The sequence below is a fragment of the Populus alba genome, chromosome 19 (genome assembly GCF_005239225.2).
Source record: "Populus alba chromosome 19, ASM523922v2, whole genome shotgun sequence".
NCBI lineage: Eukaryota > Viridiplantae > Streptophyta > Magnoliopsida > Malpighiales > Salicaceae > Populus > Populus alba.
The window spans coordinates 13,528,610-13,546,704 of record NC_133302.1 but is presented as its reverse complement, the minus strand read 5'-3'; the positions used below and the strand labels follow the sequence as shown (position 1 = coordinate 13,546,704).

The following is an 18,095-nucleotide window of genomic DNA, read 5'->3' as shown; positions in this document are numbered from 1 at the left end:
CTTATTTGGTTATGGACTGGAACATTCAACCTAGCTCACGCAGCTTGCGCCTTGAGTGCAGCCCATGAGTATATGGGTTCGGGTCAAGCCCCAACCCAAACATAGCGGTTGGGCCAGGTCCGGCTCAGTTGATTTTTTTAAAATAACAAGAAAATTTCAAAAAATATTTCTTTTTCTTGAACTTTACAATTTATCACCGCGTTATTCTTTATGTCATTTTGATTAATATCGGGTAGTATTGTTATGTTAATAAAAAAATACAAATTCGGTATTAAAATACTCGGTTTTTTTATCAAAAAACTTCCAAAATCCAAGATGCAAAAAAAAAATTGTAAGGAAAAAATATTTTTGTGCATACGGTCAAGTGTCTCAAAGCTACAAAATCATATTGCTGTTTTTCATACACCCAAAAAACATTGTTTTTAGCATTCATTTTGCGTTTTATTAACCAGTTTTATTAAAAGTTCAAATGAACATTGGCTTAAAATTTCAAAAACAACAAAAATTTATTTTGTTTGTCTTTTAGTATCCGGGGTATGACACTTACAAGTAATTATATATTTCGAATATTAAATTTAATTTTTTTTACGCTATTATAACGATTAGGTTTTTACCTCATTAAGATAGCAACCTCCTTATTAAGAAGGGCTTTTCTTGAACCTTAGACAGACCAACAATTAAAAAACACAATAAGATCCATAGTTTTTATCAAACATTAAAACAATGCAGCCTACCTTTTAGGTAGGGCGTAAATTAGGTGTGCTAATACCATCTTCTCTTTACGCAACCAATCTCCGTACCCGATCTCTAAGACCAATTAAGATTCCTATGTTACCAGAATACTAGGTGACGGGACTCCCATTTTCAAATTTTTCACTTTGATAAAAGACAAGAATTTCTTGTCTCCTCATATTTGCCAGATAGATCATATCCCATTTTCCTTTTGAGTGGTGGGACAATTGGTCACGACACCGCACATGTGCGACACTAATTATGAGGAATTAACTAACTCCATGGAAAGCTAAAAAAACAAAAAGCAACATCCTCTATCAAAAATTGTTGAGGGATGAAATTACAAAAAAAAATACAATAAAAGAGGACCTTAAACAAAAAAAAAACAATAATAAAAGAGATAAGGACCATACTTTAACAAAAAATAAATTGAAATTAAATTCTTGGGATGAAATTGATAAAGACTCAATAGTATAAAGATAAGAAAAAAAAACCAACGGAAATCAAGGACTGATTAAGGTGGTGAGTCCTCTGAAAATATTAAAACCAACATAAACCAAATGATTATGGATTAAATTGAAGAACACAAAAAATCACGAAAGAGAAGATAATAAAAAAATTGCAATCAATTGTCGAATGATGAAATTTTTATTTTTTAAAATAAAATTAATTCAAACGATGAAATTGAGAAGAAATTTAGGTTAAGAAAAAGGATGTCGACCTGCATTAACTTTCTAAATCTTTAATATGAGAAATTGGACTAGAAGCATCATACACACTAAAAAAAAAAAAATATGGAAGCCAATCACCATCATCTCAAACAATGAAAGATGAAATTGAGAAGAAAAAAAAATCAATCACCCAAAAGGATTCGTAAGATTAAAAAAAGTGATAATTAAAACAATGAGGGTAAAAATTGAAATAAAAAATTAATTAGAGAGCAACTACAAATTTTCAATTAGAGGGTTAAACTGAAAAGAAAAATAACTTTAACAAAAAAAAAAATTAAAAGAATGAAGACAAAACTGAAAAAAATAATACACCATAAAACCAATAAAACTTTTATAAAAAGACAAGAATAAAAATTGAAAATAAAAAAAATAAGGATCATATTAAAATCAACACATAACAAATTAAAATTGAAATACAAAATTGAAAACAAATAATTCTTTTTTTACAAAAGGATCGAGAACAAAAATTAAAAATTAAAAGAATGAGGACTAAAGTTGAATATAATCAACAATAACAAGACCAGCCTGTAATTTTTCGCAGGGGATGAGAAAGAAAAGAAGATAAAAAAAAAAAGTCCATCGACGACAAAAACCGCTCAAGCATCGCTAACACATGTTGCATTTAGGAGGAAGTGAAGCAATTGATTTCCTTGACATGATAGAAAAGGCAAACTTGGAATTGAAAGACGCCGCACACGCCGCTCACGGGCCAACACGTGTACAGTAGACACCAACAACTTTTTAAATTTAAATATTAATTAAATATTTTTAAAAGACCAAATTATCCTTCATGGTTATATAATTAAAAAAAACATGTGTGAGAATTCTAATAAACCTCTAAACCAATGCTTATTTAATTTTAAGGGTAAAAATATCTATTTAAAAAAAAATAAAAATACTTCAATACCCCTTATATCAGCATTAAACTTTTTTTACTTTAAGATTAGATAAGTTTATTTATTATTCTAAAATAAAATAAAAATCATATATACCCTCCATCATGAAAAAAATAATTTACCCCAAAATCATTAGTTTTTTTTTTTTAATGGCTAAAAAATCATGCGTAAAATTTAGACTAGGAGTACAGTGTTTTCTGCAGTATTTTGACTAGGCGATTTAAAGTTTCTGTTAATTTTATTTTAAAATAATAAAACGCTTGTAGAGTTGTAGTTGTTGCAAAAACACCATCGTTCAGAGTACAGATATTAAAAACATTATTATTCAACTCATCAACAATTTCCCATAAGATTATATCTCCACTCTTCAGTGTCTTAACTACAATCACAGAAAAAATACAATTAATAAAAATTTTAAAAAAAATTCAGTTGCAAAACCTTCGTTGTTCAACACAAAGTTCCAAAAGCCTCAGGTCGATTCACAGGAGTAACAGATGCAGGTTGTTTTGTTACCGCAGCCAAGATGTCACGATAACCGACCACCCCAACTAAAACGTCATCACTATGATCCTCGATCACCCATACATGGGTTGCCCTGTGAGAAAGCATCTGTGCCATCACTGCAGCCAATGAGCTCGTAATTTTACATGTCAGGGGAGCACTTCGACCCCTGTAAATACTCCGGCCAATTCCGATTGAGTTTCCTGGATTGAATCCAATGCTCCTACTGCTGAATTTCCTCAGCCTTGTTGAACCAGCCCCATGAGCTGTATTATCATCATCAACTGCTGAATTAACTGCAAAATCCGGAAGTGATCTTGATGTGTCATTATCCTCAACCCCCATCACAAACTGCCCGGCTGAGAGGTTTGCTAAAGCCCATGCTGCAGCCAGATAATCACATTTCCACAATCTAGAGGCTGATATTTCCCCTATGATCTTACATTGACCATTTGGAATGGGCTCCACAACAGCTATCGCACTGGGATCCTCAGGCAGCTTTCTTGTTGCTTCAATGGCTGGGAGAGAGGCTTCTAATGAGTTGTAATTTGCGTTAATGGCTCCAAGGGATGAGATGGAGGAAAGAGGGAGCGGAGCTAGAGCACCAAGGCATCCAATGAGAAAACGGATGACATCTTCTCTAGAGAGACAGCAAAATTTGTCACGGATGGAAGTGCCAGAAGATGAGGAAGGACGGTTGGTGTTGATGGTCAGGTTATTATTGCTGCTGCTATTGGATGTATCAGCATTCTTGAGCCACTTACCATTGTAGAGAATTGAGAATCGCTTGCTCATACCTTTCCATCCCATGCTTTTTGGAACAATAAGGCGCCTTACACCTTGCTTCATCATTTCCAAGGCATCTATCAACCTACCACAAGCACCAAAAAGTCATTTCCTGTATGTGGTACCCGATCAAATCACATGACATTTTTAAATTCTCGCAGAATCTAAACTTTATTCTCTTGTACATATATAACCTGAGGAACAAATTGACAAATGCCTTGGGATTTCTCCACAAAAAAAAGGCTCCGTTTACAAGATGATCAAGGAAAAGTATTTTCCAATAAGGATGCACTCTGGCACGGATTATGTGTTTGTCTCTAGATGCATACCAACACAAACAACCATACAAAGAGAGAGACAAGAAACAAAACCTGTCAAATGGAGCATGTACAAATATAAAGATTATTTATATGGAGAAAAATTATGCAAGGAGCCCCAGATTAGTCCTATATACAAACCACTAAGAAAACCATATCCAAAATGAGAGAAAATCTACCACAAAAAATCAAATTTCAAATTTAGATTAACTTCCTATATTTGCATGAAAAAAAATCTTTTCAGCATTTACTCTTTCTTTCATCTCCTCACTATTGCACATGAGCATGCAAGTCAACCAAGAATGAAGAAACCATGTTTCTCCACCATTTAATATTACAAAACTACAACTCTTCATAAATCCAAGATTAAATCATCGTGCCTCCAGCCTCTTCACCTTAACAATCCCCACCAATCTCACCTTATTTAGGTTGATACAATCAAGGAAAGAGGTATTTAGATCACACCATCCATTAACAAATGGTTTTTAACTTGGAGGTTTATAAATTTTAGAGAACTTCTTTATTTAGGTTGATGTGTGTTTGTGTTGCGCATTTTGGTATTATTATGAATTTTATGATAATTGATGTTTTATGCTCTTGTGATTAGGGCCCTTTGGGACCTTTAGGATGTGTATCAAAGCACACACAAATTCTCTATTTTGGAGCAGCCATATGATGAATGATTTGATATTTGAAAATTAAAATTATGATGATAGAGATCAATTTCCCCATGGCCTTTAAGATGGATTCGTAGTGCTCTGAGGATGGATTCTTGTAGAAAACCCTTTATTTTCTACTTTTATCCAATCCCAAGTACCCAATACTGGAAACACTAATATAAGAACATGTCTAGTTTATTTATCCAATGACCAATTGGTCTAGCAGCCGAACAGGTCAGCCTGTCAAGCGGATTCTGTAATGCCTAATTGTGGGTAAGGAGTTAGATGATAGATTACAAAGGGGAAAGTGACAAAGGAGCTTTTGAAATAATAAATGTTTTCCATAGTAATTTGACATTTCTAATTTAGTTTATTATTTTAACACAAGTCTGATTCTATATTAAATAAATAATTTTCAACAAAGATTCCTTTTCCAATAAGGATTCGGCTTAAGGTCTAGAACTAGTATAAATAGAGCTACCTAGCTTATTTTTTTTCATACATATTAATATTATTATTATTATTATTATTATTATTATAAGTTTTCTACAAACTATAAACCTATTTGTCTAGTTCCAACTTCAAATTTTCTTCTATTTAAGCCATCAATTTCCTATTCTTTCTTGTTTTGAGTTGATTTCTCTTCCCATGTTACATTATGCATTATTGACGCTTTGCAACAAAAGAAACCAGTGAGAGCCGGAATGGAAACATTAATATAAGAATCCTTATTGGATTGGAAGAGAGGAACAACACCACTCTTTAACGGAGGAAGAGAGTTGATGAGCTCCAAGCACAAAACACTTTATTTCTAGAGAAATAAGTAGTTATGGGTTGGAATTTTTTGTCCATCTATAATGAAATAGATATTGATTGGGATTGTGTATAATGTTTATTTTGATGGTGATTATGATGTTAACTATGTTGTTATCATTAACATCATAGATTGGCAAAAAAATCTCGATCCAGATCTATTTTGTTATAGATGGGCAAAGAATTCCAATCCACTACTTTTTTACTGAGGAATTGTTCATCCTTTGTATTTGTTGCTCTTCAACTCTCTTCCTCCATTCAAGTGTAAAGTTTCTCCACCCTTTCAATCCTCCTTTGCACCATATGGTTTATGGCTTCATCATCATGAACTAAGTTTTTATTCTTATGACTATTTCATACATATAAAGAGTCGTGGTTGCCTTCTGGAATCTCCATTAAAGCATTTATTAGTTCCTTTTGTTGCAAAGCATCACTATCACACAACTAATGCTCAGCGATACAACTTATCTAAACCAATATTATTTGGCAATCTTGATTTCTCTATCTACAACCTATAACATGTCCTAACATGGTTAAGGGATTGAAACCCTAATAAAAGTCTGAGGATTGTTTCGCTCTTATACAAATTTGACATAGTGTGGAAAGAAAAATCAACTGAAAACTATAAAGAATAGAAAATAAATGGCTACCATAGAGGAAAATTGAAATTGGAACTAGAAAAATAGGTTTAGGATTTGTATACAACCTCTTAGCACATATTATGATTGATAAAAATAAAAATAATATGTCTGGAAAAAAAAAGGCCAAGAAGCTTTACTCATACAAGTTCTAGGTTTAAATCCTAACCCTTATTTGAAAAGAAATATTATTGAAAGTTATATAACTAGTATAGAATCTAAATAGTATTAGGATTCCTAAACATAAAATAATAAAAAAAAAAAAAGTCAAATTACTAAGAATACATTTATTCTTTCAAAAGCTCTTGAGATGGAAAGGGTGTTATCCAACTACCTAACAACCATAGTTAACAACTCGGTCCATGAGATCAAACCTTCTATTCAATCCTACCAAGACACCTTGATGCATTAGGATAAAGAATATGTGAGAAAGAGTAGAGGTGATCATTTTTAGTACGGTTCAGTTTTTACTTATAAAAACAACCAAACCAAAATTTTGTAAAATACAAAAAGTAAAACTGATACTGACTGGTTTTGTTCGATTATTTTATATTAAAAACCAAAAAATATATTGTTTTTTGGGGGTTTTTTTGGATTTTCTAATGGGCTTGGTTTTGGTTTGGTTCGGTTTTTTTCCATTTGGTTTTTTTTATTTTTTGGTTCAGTTCGACTCGGTTTTTTCGGTTTCAAGCTTATGAGAACCGAATATTTTTTTAAATATTCTAATCGGTTTAATATGTTTTTTTTTAATGGTTTGGTTTTTTCAGTTATTTTTGTTTGTTTTCTCGGATTAATCAGTTTTTCAGTTTTTTTGCTGACCCCTAAGAAAGAAAGTAGTATTTCCCATAGGATAAGGTAAGTACCCAATTAAGTTACACATCACTTGGTTTCATAGTTTCTGGCATCATGATTACCATCGAGTCATTTGAAACGTACATGAGAAAGCAGTGGATCTGAACGGATTGAATCCAGACCGTGCTCCTTGGAGCAAACACAAGCATATCATGGAGAAATTGTTCAAATACAGTAGTGAACACCCAAGTCTACTCCCACCCCCACCCTGTCCCATCTCAAAGCAGCACGTATACAGCACAAAGCAGATATACTAGATAGATGGAAAAGGTATCAGGCCAAATAGAGAAGAAACAATACCCTTAACATGAGAACAAGTATGATATCAACAATCAGATGTTGACAAGAAACAAAAGCAAAACGGAGTAGCAAGGGGAGTGTGCTTTTACTTTGTTATTAATAATAGTATTTTAATTTCTTACTTTGCATGCACACAAGAGAGGAAACAAAGATAGAAGAATGGAATGAACATTATGATTCAAGTGCCACCATGAAGAAGATCAACAACGTTGATGACAAATTCCACAAGCATAGCATTTGCAAGAAGGCAGAAACATAACCACGCGAACTGATGCATGTATCTGAGGGTGAAAAAATAAATTAAAAGAGCCATGCTAATTTGCAAGCACCAGGCAACTTTATATGTCATAAAATAATTGAAATACTTCATGGCATACTCCGTATAATTCATTATCATAGCAATGGCATGTTGGCATGGTCTTGTACGACCAACCTCACTGTATGTTAGCTTGTTGGCATGCTGTTGTACATCAAAACTCTCAAGTGAAAGGTCAAAGGCTGGTGATCAGAAAGTCTTTCCGTACAAAAAAGAGAAGAGAACAGACCGATCAATTAAAGATAATCAAAGAATTATAAACAACTTAAAAAACAGTAACAACAAGAAGAGTGCATGATTATAACAACCAAAAATTCAGATTCATAATCATAATCACATAACCACGAATCCATGTGAATGTTATACTATGTGGCGTTAGAGAAATTAGAATAAAGAGCTAACCTTGTAGCAGGATCAACCTGTTTGAGAAGCGAAGTATTAGGAACAACAACCTGAGATACTGGAGTCTTGATGGCCTTATCCCGATCCTCTAAGCACTCAGTTGAAGCCAAAAAAGCCACAATATCAAGCGAATTAAGGATACCAACAAACCTCTGTAGTCTCGTTTCACTGTTCTCAATCATGCCCACATGAGATTTCCTCTTCCAAACTGGAATCCCACACTCTGTCGATTCTCCTATTGCCCGAATCGCAGATTCTACCGTCTCTGTCTCATGGAATTCCACCATCTCTGGCTTCCCCACCGTCAGATCTCCCACCACATGATAAAGAAACACAGATGGCATTGTTGATATGTGGTTTTTTTTTCTTTCCTTGAAAGCAACCAAAACTAACAGAGAGAAAACAAACGGAAGAACCAGGTTGGCTATTATAAGAGGGAATGGAGGAGAATGAGGAGAAGGTGAAAAGGTGTGATTGGTGATCTATGGAGAATCAGAAGATGTACAGTGTTGTTTATAGGTGCAGAGATAAAGAGAGATTTGGCCATTGATGAAGATGAAGAAAAAGAAAAGAAAGAGGAAAGTTAAGGCCCATCAAACTCGGTGACTCTATTCCCTCTTTCGAGGATCACTGAGAGGAGAGCCTGCGCGAAAATTGGTCAGCTTGTAGAGACGGAGAGACTGGGTTGTGGATGAGATTGAATAAATAAAATCAAAAGTAATATATATATATATATATATATATATATATATAAACTATTTTACAATTTGATAATATATTTCTTTCTTTTCTACTTAAAATGCATTTGATTCCTAAAAACTTATATTTAATTAATTTTATTTCTATTATTATCATCGTTTCAACCGTTATTTAAAAAAAAACTTATTTTAATTTAAGTTGAGCAAAAACTAACTATTTTTTTTATTTTTTAGAAGCTTATTCCATTATTTTATAGCAAAATTCATTTAATTTCATAATAATAAAAATAAATGAATTAAATATAAAAATTGAGGGAAGTAGGTAGAAAGGAAAGAAAAGGAAATGGGTTGGCACAATAATTAAAGTAGGTGAGAGAATTTAGAAAAGAAAATGAAAGAATGAATGAGACATCGAAGATATATTAGAGCTAAAATGATAACACTTAAATTTTAATACGGCAAATCAATAGATATCGAAAAAATTAACTTTGGACCTGGAGATGACTCCCACTTACCGTCTAAAATTAACAGCATCCTCACATGCAGCGCATGTAATATAATTTGTTTTATTATTAATATGAATATCTAGATTAGTTTATGTGTATTTTTGATTAATTTTATAGATTTTAAAATTAATAATTATATAATTCTTCAATAATTTTTAAAAAACTCAAACTCATAATTATTAAAAAGTAAATTCAAAATCTAATTAATTAAATTACCAAAAAAATACATATTTTAACCATTAAAAATATTGATATGTTGACACATGTATAACCAAATAAAAATCACAAGAGACGCACGTATTATTTGTGCATCTTAGGTAGTGCAGATCTTGGCCTGTGCAAATAGTCAAACTATGCTAGTTTAGAAAAAATAAAAAATTTACCTATGTTGCTAGTTTGGGAAAACTTTTTCCCTATTATGAAACGCAAGGTTTTTATCATAATAAAAGAACCAAGTATTTATTGAATGGGATATTATTGTTATTATTATAAAAAAGCTACAAGGGAAGGTAAATTTATTCAATTTACAATTCACCATTATTATATAACAAAAGATCTGGAAGGTAAATTTACCATGTATATAAACTCAATTTACTATTCACCACTACAATATAATTATCATTTTACTCTTTTAAAAACACAATAACTTATCATTTTACTCTTTTAAAAAACACAATAACCTTGGTATTGGGAGTAATTCAATTCTTTTTTATGATCCATTAGTCATTATGCAATTTAACGAGAAAAACTCGATATTTTTTTGCTTTTTTAACATAGTTAAATTACTAAAATACCCTTAAAAATAAAAAATAATAATAAATTATCATCTAGGGTTATTTTCTTCTTTCCCTTCTAGTTAGAACAATTAAATGACACAAATACCCTTAAAATCAAAAAGTGATAAGAAGTCATCCAAGGGTTATTTTATCTTTTGACATTAGATTTTTTGTTATATTCATGCTGACTTAAGAGCAATTTAGTCTTTTAATAAATATAAAATATTATTAAAAAAAAATAAAAAATGGTTGGTGCATTCATAATCATGTGAAGCACTCTGCCACTTTCAGGTGGCATGTGTAGTGGCCTCCAACGATAAACATTAGGCTTTCTTGACATTGTTGGATTCATCTCAACATCATCTCCCTCTCACGATAGTGTGTGTTGTGTTATAACCTCTGGTCTGGTGCTAATAGGCTTTTCTTTATTTTATTTTTATTTTCTCTCTATACCTCGATTTCCATGCGTGACATTTTTAAAAATTCAAATAAACCCTTCAATTTATTTTTCTTTCAAATTTGATCCCTTCTTTTTTTGTTATTATTTTTTATTTGAAATGTTTTATAAAATTAGAATTTTTTATTTATTTCATCCTCCTTTGATTTCTTCATCTCTCATATATGGTTCTCATTTTTTTCAATTGTTATTTATTTAGTTCTCTCATTAAAATTAATATTCTAACTCCTTGAAGCTTGTTTAAGTCTATAAATAATATTTTAAAACTTACATACTTTGTTGGCAAATTTCTTAGATTTAAGACCTTCAAGTTGTGTCATATACATTTTTTTATAAAGGTCTTCATTTAGGAATATAGTTCTGACATCTATTTTTCAAATCTCATAATCATGGTACACAGCTATAACAAGCAAAATCTTCATGTATTTTAATATATCTATTGATGAAAAGGTTTCATCAAACTCAACCCTTTTGTTTTTTTCTATAACTATTAGCAACTAATCTAGCTTTGTATGTTTATACATTTCTATTTATATTAGTCTTTCTTAAAGGCCCACTTATATCTAATATATTATATCCTTTCAAGTGGATCAATCAAAATCAAGACCTGGTTGGTGTACATAGAATCAATTTTGAATTTCATGGCCTCTACTATTTCTTATAATCAATTTAGATATTGTTTATATATAGTTGGTAGTGTCATCAAGTATAAGTAACTTATCATTTCCAACTTTCATAAGAAGTCCATATATCATTGGTGCACAATGTGTCCTCCTAGATATATGGAGTTCTTGTATTTCTTGATCTTCATGCTAAACATACAATGTTATAGCTTGGGGCTTAAGTTTTATTTGGATGTCAAATTATGATTCTTGAACTTCTTAAAGGTTTATTTTTCTCTTACTGTTCTTTTCAAGAACAAATTCTTTCTCCAAGAATGTACCATAATTTGAGACAAATATTTTTTTTATTTAATAGCATGATAGAAATAATATCCAATTGTTTTTTTTATATTCCATAAACTTTCATTTATCTTACTTGGCTCTTAGTTTTTCAAATATAAGACGCCTAGCATAAATATCACATCCCCAAATCTTTTAAGTATGATAAGTTTGATCTCCTACCATCTAATATCTCATATAGAGTCTTATTAATAAATTTTAATGGAACCCTATTTAAAATGTAAGTGGTAGTGTATAGGACATAGCCTCAAAAAAAAAAAGATGAAGATCCGCATAGCTCATCGCGTACCTTACCATATCAAATAGGGAGCTATTTCTGTTTTCATAAACTCTATTATGTTATAATGTTCTAGCAGATTTTTATTATGAGAGAATCACATTCTCTTTTGTATAATCTTGAATATCTTGGCTTAAGTATTCACCACCTCAATTAGATCGAAGTATTTTAATATTTTTTCTAGTTTGTTTTTCAACTTGACTTTTAAATTCTTGGAACATTTTAAATTATCCAGACTTATGTTTCATCAAATACACATAATTATATCTAGAATAGTCATCAATAAATATAATGAAATATGTATATCCACCTATAACATGTATTGTCATTGGTCTAAATACATTTATATGTATTACACCTAACAATTCTTTAGACCTTTCACTATTTCCAATAAATGATGTTTTGGTCATTTTATCTAATAAACAAGCTTCACAAGTTTTATACGATTCATAATCAAAATGATCAAAAATTTATTTTTTTATGTAATTTAGTGATTCTTGTGTTTATTAATATGATATATATTATCTAATCTATCTTTCTTGTTGTTTATATTGAACATGGGTATTTTAAAATTAAGTATATACAAACCATGCATATAAATATCATATCTATAATAAACATAATCATTATAAAAGGAACAAAATTTTCCCCCAGTAATAAATTTAAATCCATTCAATACTAAGTAAGAAATAGATACAATGTTTCTAGAAAGTACTTGAACAAAATAATTATTATCAAGTTCTAGTATCAGCCCACATAGCAAAAATAAATAATAAGTTGAAATTCAGTAACCCTTACTCCATTGCCAACTCGTAGGTCCATTTTATCTTTATACAATTTTTTATTTTTCCTTAGTTCTTATATATAATTGCAAATGTAAAAATCATATATAGTATTTAATATTCAAGAACTACTATGTGAAGTATAAAGATATCTCTTAAAAATATGCGTAAAAGCTTTAATAAGTTTCTTATCCTTCATAGTTGCACAATACTCCTTGCAATTCCTCTTTCACTGGCTTACCTCGCCATATGATAACAAGTGTCCTTGTCTTTCTTGATGCCCCAGCATGCTTTTATGCTTTAAAGGCAGAACATTGTTTTTTCATGTTCTTTTTTTTAGACTTTTTAAAAGACTAAACTATGAGAACAAAGTCTTTTCTCCTTCTTAAGGGCCCCTTCGGTAATTTCAAGCATATTAAATAGTTATGGCAACATATTATCCAACTTATTCATGTGATAGTTCATAATGAATTGCAAAAAAAAAATTAGGTAAAGACTGCAAAACCAAGTCAATACTTATTCATAGTTCATAACAAAGCCCAAATAGCCTAAATTCTAAATATAGTCAATCATTTTTAAAATATGAGTGTTCACATAGGAACCCTATATTATCTTGCAATGGAATAATTTCTTAGAGATCTTATATCTCTCAGTCTAGTTGCATCAAACAACTCTTTGAGATGTATAATTATTTTTGGACATCCATATCTTCATATTATCTTTGAAGTTCAAGTGACATAATGGTCAAGATCACATATATGGCATGTTCATCGTCATCAATATGACATTGATACTCATTCCTAACTTCTTCGTCAATATCCTCATCATGGCAGAAGGAATCAGATTCTTAAGAACATATAATATTCTTTCTTGCTTGAGGACAATTCTCATATTACAGTACAAATTTGAGAAGTTTGGTCTAATTAATTTTTTATATATCAACCTATTCATGTAATGATAATGAATATTAGTTTTATACATACATATTTAAAATTAAATTTAGATAAGTTCTTTAATCATAATTTAATCTTCCATTATTTTCTTGCAAATTAATAGCCCTTACTATTAATTAGGGAGATCTTGCTTAGATCTCCTTATGAACTAGGATCTCATTTAATTTATATGACCTTATATAACTTATCAAGTTAAAATAAATTAAATTCGGTAGATAACATAACTTATCAATCGCATCTCTATGTGACTCTTAAATTAGTGAGGTGACAACCCTTTACCTAAATATATTATATATGTTTCACCTAATTATTACCTCTAATATTATATGATCATAAGTAACTTATCTAAATCATATATGTTTACTTATGTAGGACCTAATTTTTTAGCATTAAATATATTTCGTTAATGGTAACTTTGAGTAGCTCAACAAGTTATCCATGAATGAAACTCTAGTTTTATGCATATAAAATTAAAAGGCAATAAATCAAGTTCTCAATATATACTTGATATATTAACGATGAATTTTTTTATTTTAATCAAGTCTCTTTACATGGTATAATTGATAAATTATATATAACAATTATATATAAACATATACCCTTAGCATGCAATTCTCATTGAATCATGTTGTCAAAACCTTGGTATTTACTGTAAATCTTCATAAATTCTTGTGAGTACCTTGGTTGTATCCTTTTTGCCATCCTTTTTTCATCATGGTGTGAGGATAGTCCCTCGTGTTATGATGCCCCAACACGAGGAAGCAACCTCGTGCAAGGCAGCTAGCAGCACCAACAAACCATAGCACTACTTAGGCAAGACAATGGTGACTAGCACGCCAACAACACTGACATTGTTGTTGGTGGCTTTAATAGCCACCCAAACTTTTTTTTCTATAGATTCCACTTAGATTTAACCAAAACAATAATTGAGAGAGATTTTTTTTTAGAAAAAGATGAGTGAAAAGGAAAAAATAATTTTCTTATAAAATTAATTCACAATTAACTCCAATAACAATTAAAATATGCAATCATGATATTAATTGTCTAATAATAGCTACTGTTTAGGTCTCCTAAAACTCTTAGACGTAGCAAAAACAATAATTTAAATTATTTTTTTGGGAGTCCTAATAATCATGTTAGATAATTTAAGACCTTTTAGGATTTGAGTGAAAATTATATAAAAATGATATTTTTTTTTTGTTTAGATTTAATCAACTTCTTCAAAATTAGATTATCATAAACTATAAATCATACATTCAAATATGTAGTTTCTAACTATTGTTAGGATTGGTTGACTTTTTTATAAAGATTGGACACAAGATTTTAATATTGTCTACTTTTGCTACCCTTTAATGGCTCTCTTTACATCTCTATTTCTCCTCTCAATTGGCTCTTCTTTACTCATACAAATGGTGCCTATTTACAATGTAAATGGGCAATAAACATCCCCATTTTCAGTATTAACTCCAACATCAATGGTAAAATAGCCATGATTTCTCCCCATAAATTACCACAAAATCATTCCCTAATTTGCAGCCATGAAATCGTTCCTTAATTTCAAGCCTATTTTTCAGTCATTGTGTATGTGATTGTCATTTGTTTTCACATTCTCATCAATCTCTCACCTGGAGACAAATAACACAAGACATATCTTCTATTCTTTTGACCTTTAATCCTTTACATTGTTTCAATTCTCACCTGGATGACCAACTCCCACATATCAAAATATGGGTGAATAAATTTATACAAGTTCCATGGATTAAAAAGTAATTAGATTTAAAAAATAAAGATAATTAAGATTTTAAGATTCAAAAACTTAATAAATTATATATATATATATATATATATATATATATATATATATATATAAAATGACAAAACGTAGGTAAACTAAGGTGATTAAGTTAGTGTTTGGGAGTGAGTTTCACCTGTTTTTCATCAAAAATTAATTTTTTTTTTCTTCAAATTATTTTTTTTAATGTTTTTGGATCGTTTTGATATATTGATATTGAAAATATATTTTAAAAAATAAAAAATATATATTATTTTGATATTTTTTTCCGAGCAAAAAGTATTTTAAAAAACAATCGCTACCGCATTTACAAACAACGTCTAAGCCAAGCAAGCAATAAAGAAAATAGTAAAGAAGAATATAAATTAAAAGCATATAATATAAAACTTAAAAGATAAATCGTATAAAAAAATATGTATTGGGACTGGCTCAAGAGTTACAGGCAAATGCTTCTCTGTTTATAAAAATATTAATTTAATATTAAAATAATCTTAGAAATAAGTAAGATGAAACAGGAATATAAGTCCTACTAATAAGATAATATTTTTTAAATTATGAATACTAAAGAAAAATAGATTAATCAAAGGAATTAATACGATTGCACGAAACATCAAGAAATTAGTAAAATTGCACGGCTTGTCATGAACATCAGCCCCTTCCTGCACAAAGCAGGAATTACCTAAAACATCAAGGAAATAAAAAGTGAAGTTAATGATTCCTTAAAAAAAAAACTTCTTTTTATTCAATTCAGTCCCTTTCCAACCTAATTAGATGAAATTTTCCTTGAAATTATGGTAGGTCTATTAAATTAAAAGACAAATGACTAAAACATGAGCCAATGAGATAATTTATACCTTATACTAAATTTTTTTAATTTTTATTTTGGCTCCATAGTTTATTTTTGTTATTATTCAATCCTTGAATAAGAGAAAAATTCATAAAAAATAGCCGTAAAGAAATGGAGTATTTGGTTATCATAATTTTGGCCAAAAAAATAATCAAGTTTGATATCAAAATATTCTATTTGATGAAATGTGTTTTATAATAATAGTTTTTGGTTCTTGTCTTACTGGAAAAAAAAAGATTGAAACTTTGAAAGTCTTGAGTATTGGTTTGATTTTTCAATTTTTAACTACTTTAAAGGCATAAATGGGTTTATTTAGGTTTGTAGGGTGTTTTTTTTGTGTATTTTCATGTGAATTGTTTTTTGAAAAAATGGCTAGCTTGTTGAAAAAAAAAATTGCTTTTCCTCCCAACTTTTTGCTATTTTGGTGTTGGAAATAAAAAAAATTGTATTTTCATATTGATTCATTTACTTTTCTATTTTAACATGGTTCTTAAATAATAGTATAATTTTTTATTTGGATTTTGATAATCTTTCTCAATTATTACATATTTAATATTAAAATAATATTATTAATAATAAATTGTTCATCGATTCAATTTTTTTTTAAATAGATTTTGAACTTTATTTTATCATATTTATGATTATTTTTGTTTGTAGATTTCAATCACACATAGAATATGGACATGCTATTTTGATTATTATTTTTAACTTGCTTTAAAAATTGTAAAATGTTTTTTTAAAAAGAAAACAATGATTCTAATTAAAGAACAACTGTATTCTCTATGATAAACAAAAGATATATTAATAAGAAAATTGATTTTAGACTTGAAAGATATATGTTTTGTACTTGCATTTTTAACCAAAAAAAAACTAAAAAGCTACATGTGAAATGAAAAAGATCAAATACAGTTTATATTACTGAGATACTATTAAATATCATTTTAAATAAAAAGAAAAGAAAATATTTTTTTTATATAAGATACTATTAAACTAATGATAGTCAACCCTAGTCAAGGGACAATTCAATTCTTTTTTATATTACTGAGATTAATTAATTTTTTTATAAATTATAAGGACTAAATTATAACTAACTTTTTATTTTACAATGTAGTGTATGGGTTTTTATTTTATGATTCATTAAGAATTTTTATGATGATTTCATATATGAATTTGAGGTTTAGACTCTGTTTTATAATTTTATGATTTATGGATAAAGATATATTTTGTTTTTTAAGCTTATATTAATTTTTTTAAAAAGAGATTTGAATATTCGGTAGGTATCAGTCCAGCCAAATTAGCGGAAAAGATGAGCAATGTATTTAAGATGGTGTTTGGGTAAGCGGTTGCGGCTGTGTTTTACTTAAAACGCAGTTGGCAGCCGTTCGGTAATGGAAAAAAACGAGTTGTTGTTCATGGGTCCCACATGTTTTTTATGTTCGGACCGCAGGTAATAAAAAGCAATGAATTCATGCTTTTCACGCACTGTGCATGCTAATTGCATTGTTCACTAAACAGTGCAATTCGCTTGAACAGTGCACACTAATGCATTGTTCACTTTTTTTTTTTAAGTGTATTAAATTTTTTAACATTTTTATTTTTTATATATAAAAAAAAAAAAAAAAACACTAGTTAAACAGTGCACACTAATGCACTGTTCACGTTTTTTTTAGTGTATTAAATTTTTTAACATTTTTATTTTTTTTAAATAAAATAAAACTAGTAAAACAGTGCACACTAATGTACTGTTCACTTATTTATTTATTTATTTAGTGTATTAAATTTTTTAACATTTTTATTTTTATAAAAAAAAAAACACTAGTTAAACAGTGCACACTAATGCACTGTTCACGTTCTTTTCTTTTCAGTGTATTAAATTTTTTAACATTTTTTTTTTAAAAAAAAAACACTAGTTTAAAGTGAATTAAATTTACTCGTATTGTGATGTGAATAATATTTTTTTCCCGAAAAACTAGTATAGAGTGAATTAAATTCACTCGCACTGTAATATCAATTTTATACCTGATAATATTTTATCTACGCTAAAAAAATTATGAAAACTGTAATTCTTATCAGATAAATTTTGTACATAATGGAATTATAAA

The 18,095-nt window shown here is 29.3% G+C and overlaps 1 protein-coding gene across 1 annotated transcript; it reads right to left on the bottom strand.

The window, feature by feature from the left end:
* Positions 1–2,653: 2,653 nt before the first annotated feature.
* Positions 2,654–8,654, bottom strand: LOC118038710 (CBS domain-containing protein CBSX6). The gene is made up of 2 exons (XM_035045120.2): positions 7,944–8,654; positions 2,654–3,731 (listed from the first exon to the last, which is right to left on the bottom strand). The coding sequence occupies exons 1-2, from the start codon at positions 8,285–8,287 to the stop codon at positions 2,807–2,809; spliced, it is 1,269 nt and encodes a 422-aa protein (XP_034901011.1). The 5' UTR covers positions 8,288–8,654; the 3' UTR covers positions 2,654–2,806.
* Positions 8,655–18,095: the final 9,441 nt, after the last annotated feature.

Bases quoted from the DNA above. Each gene is read 5' to 3' on its own strand.
- LOC118038710 (XM_035045120.2), bottom strand. From the start codon at position 8,287: ATGCCATCTGTGTTTCTTTATCATGTGGTGGGAGATCTGACGGTGGGG. The intron at 3,732-7,943 runs GTTAGCTCTTTA...TGCTTGTGGTAG, and splicing joins CAGGTTGATCCTGCTACAAG to GTTGATAGATGCCTTGGAAA.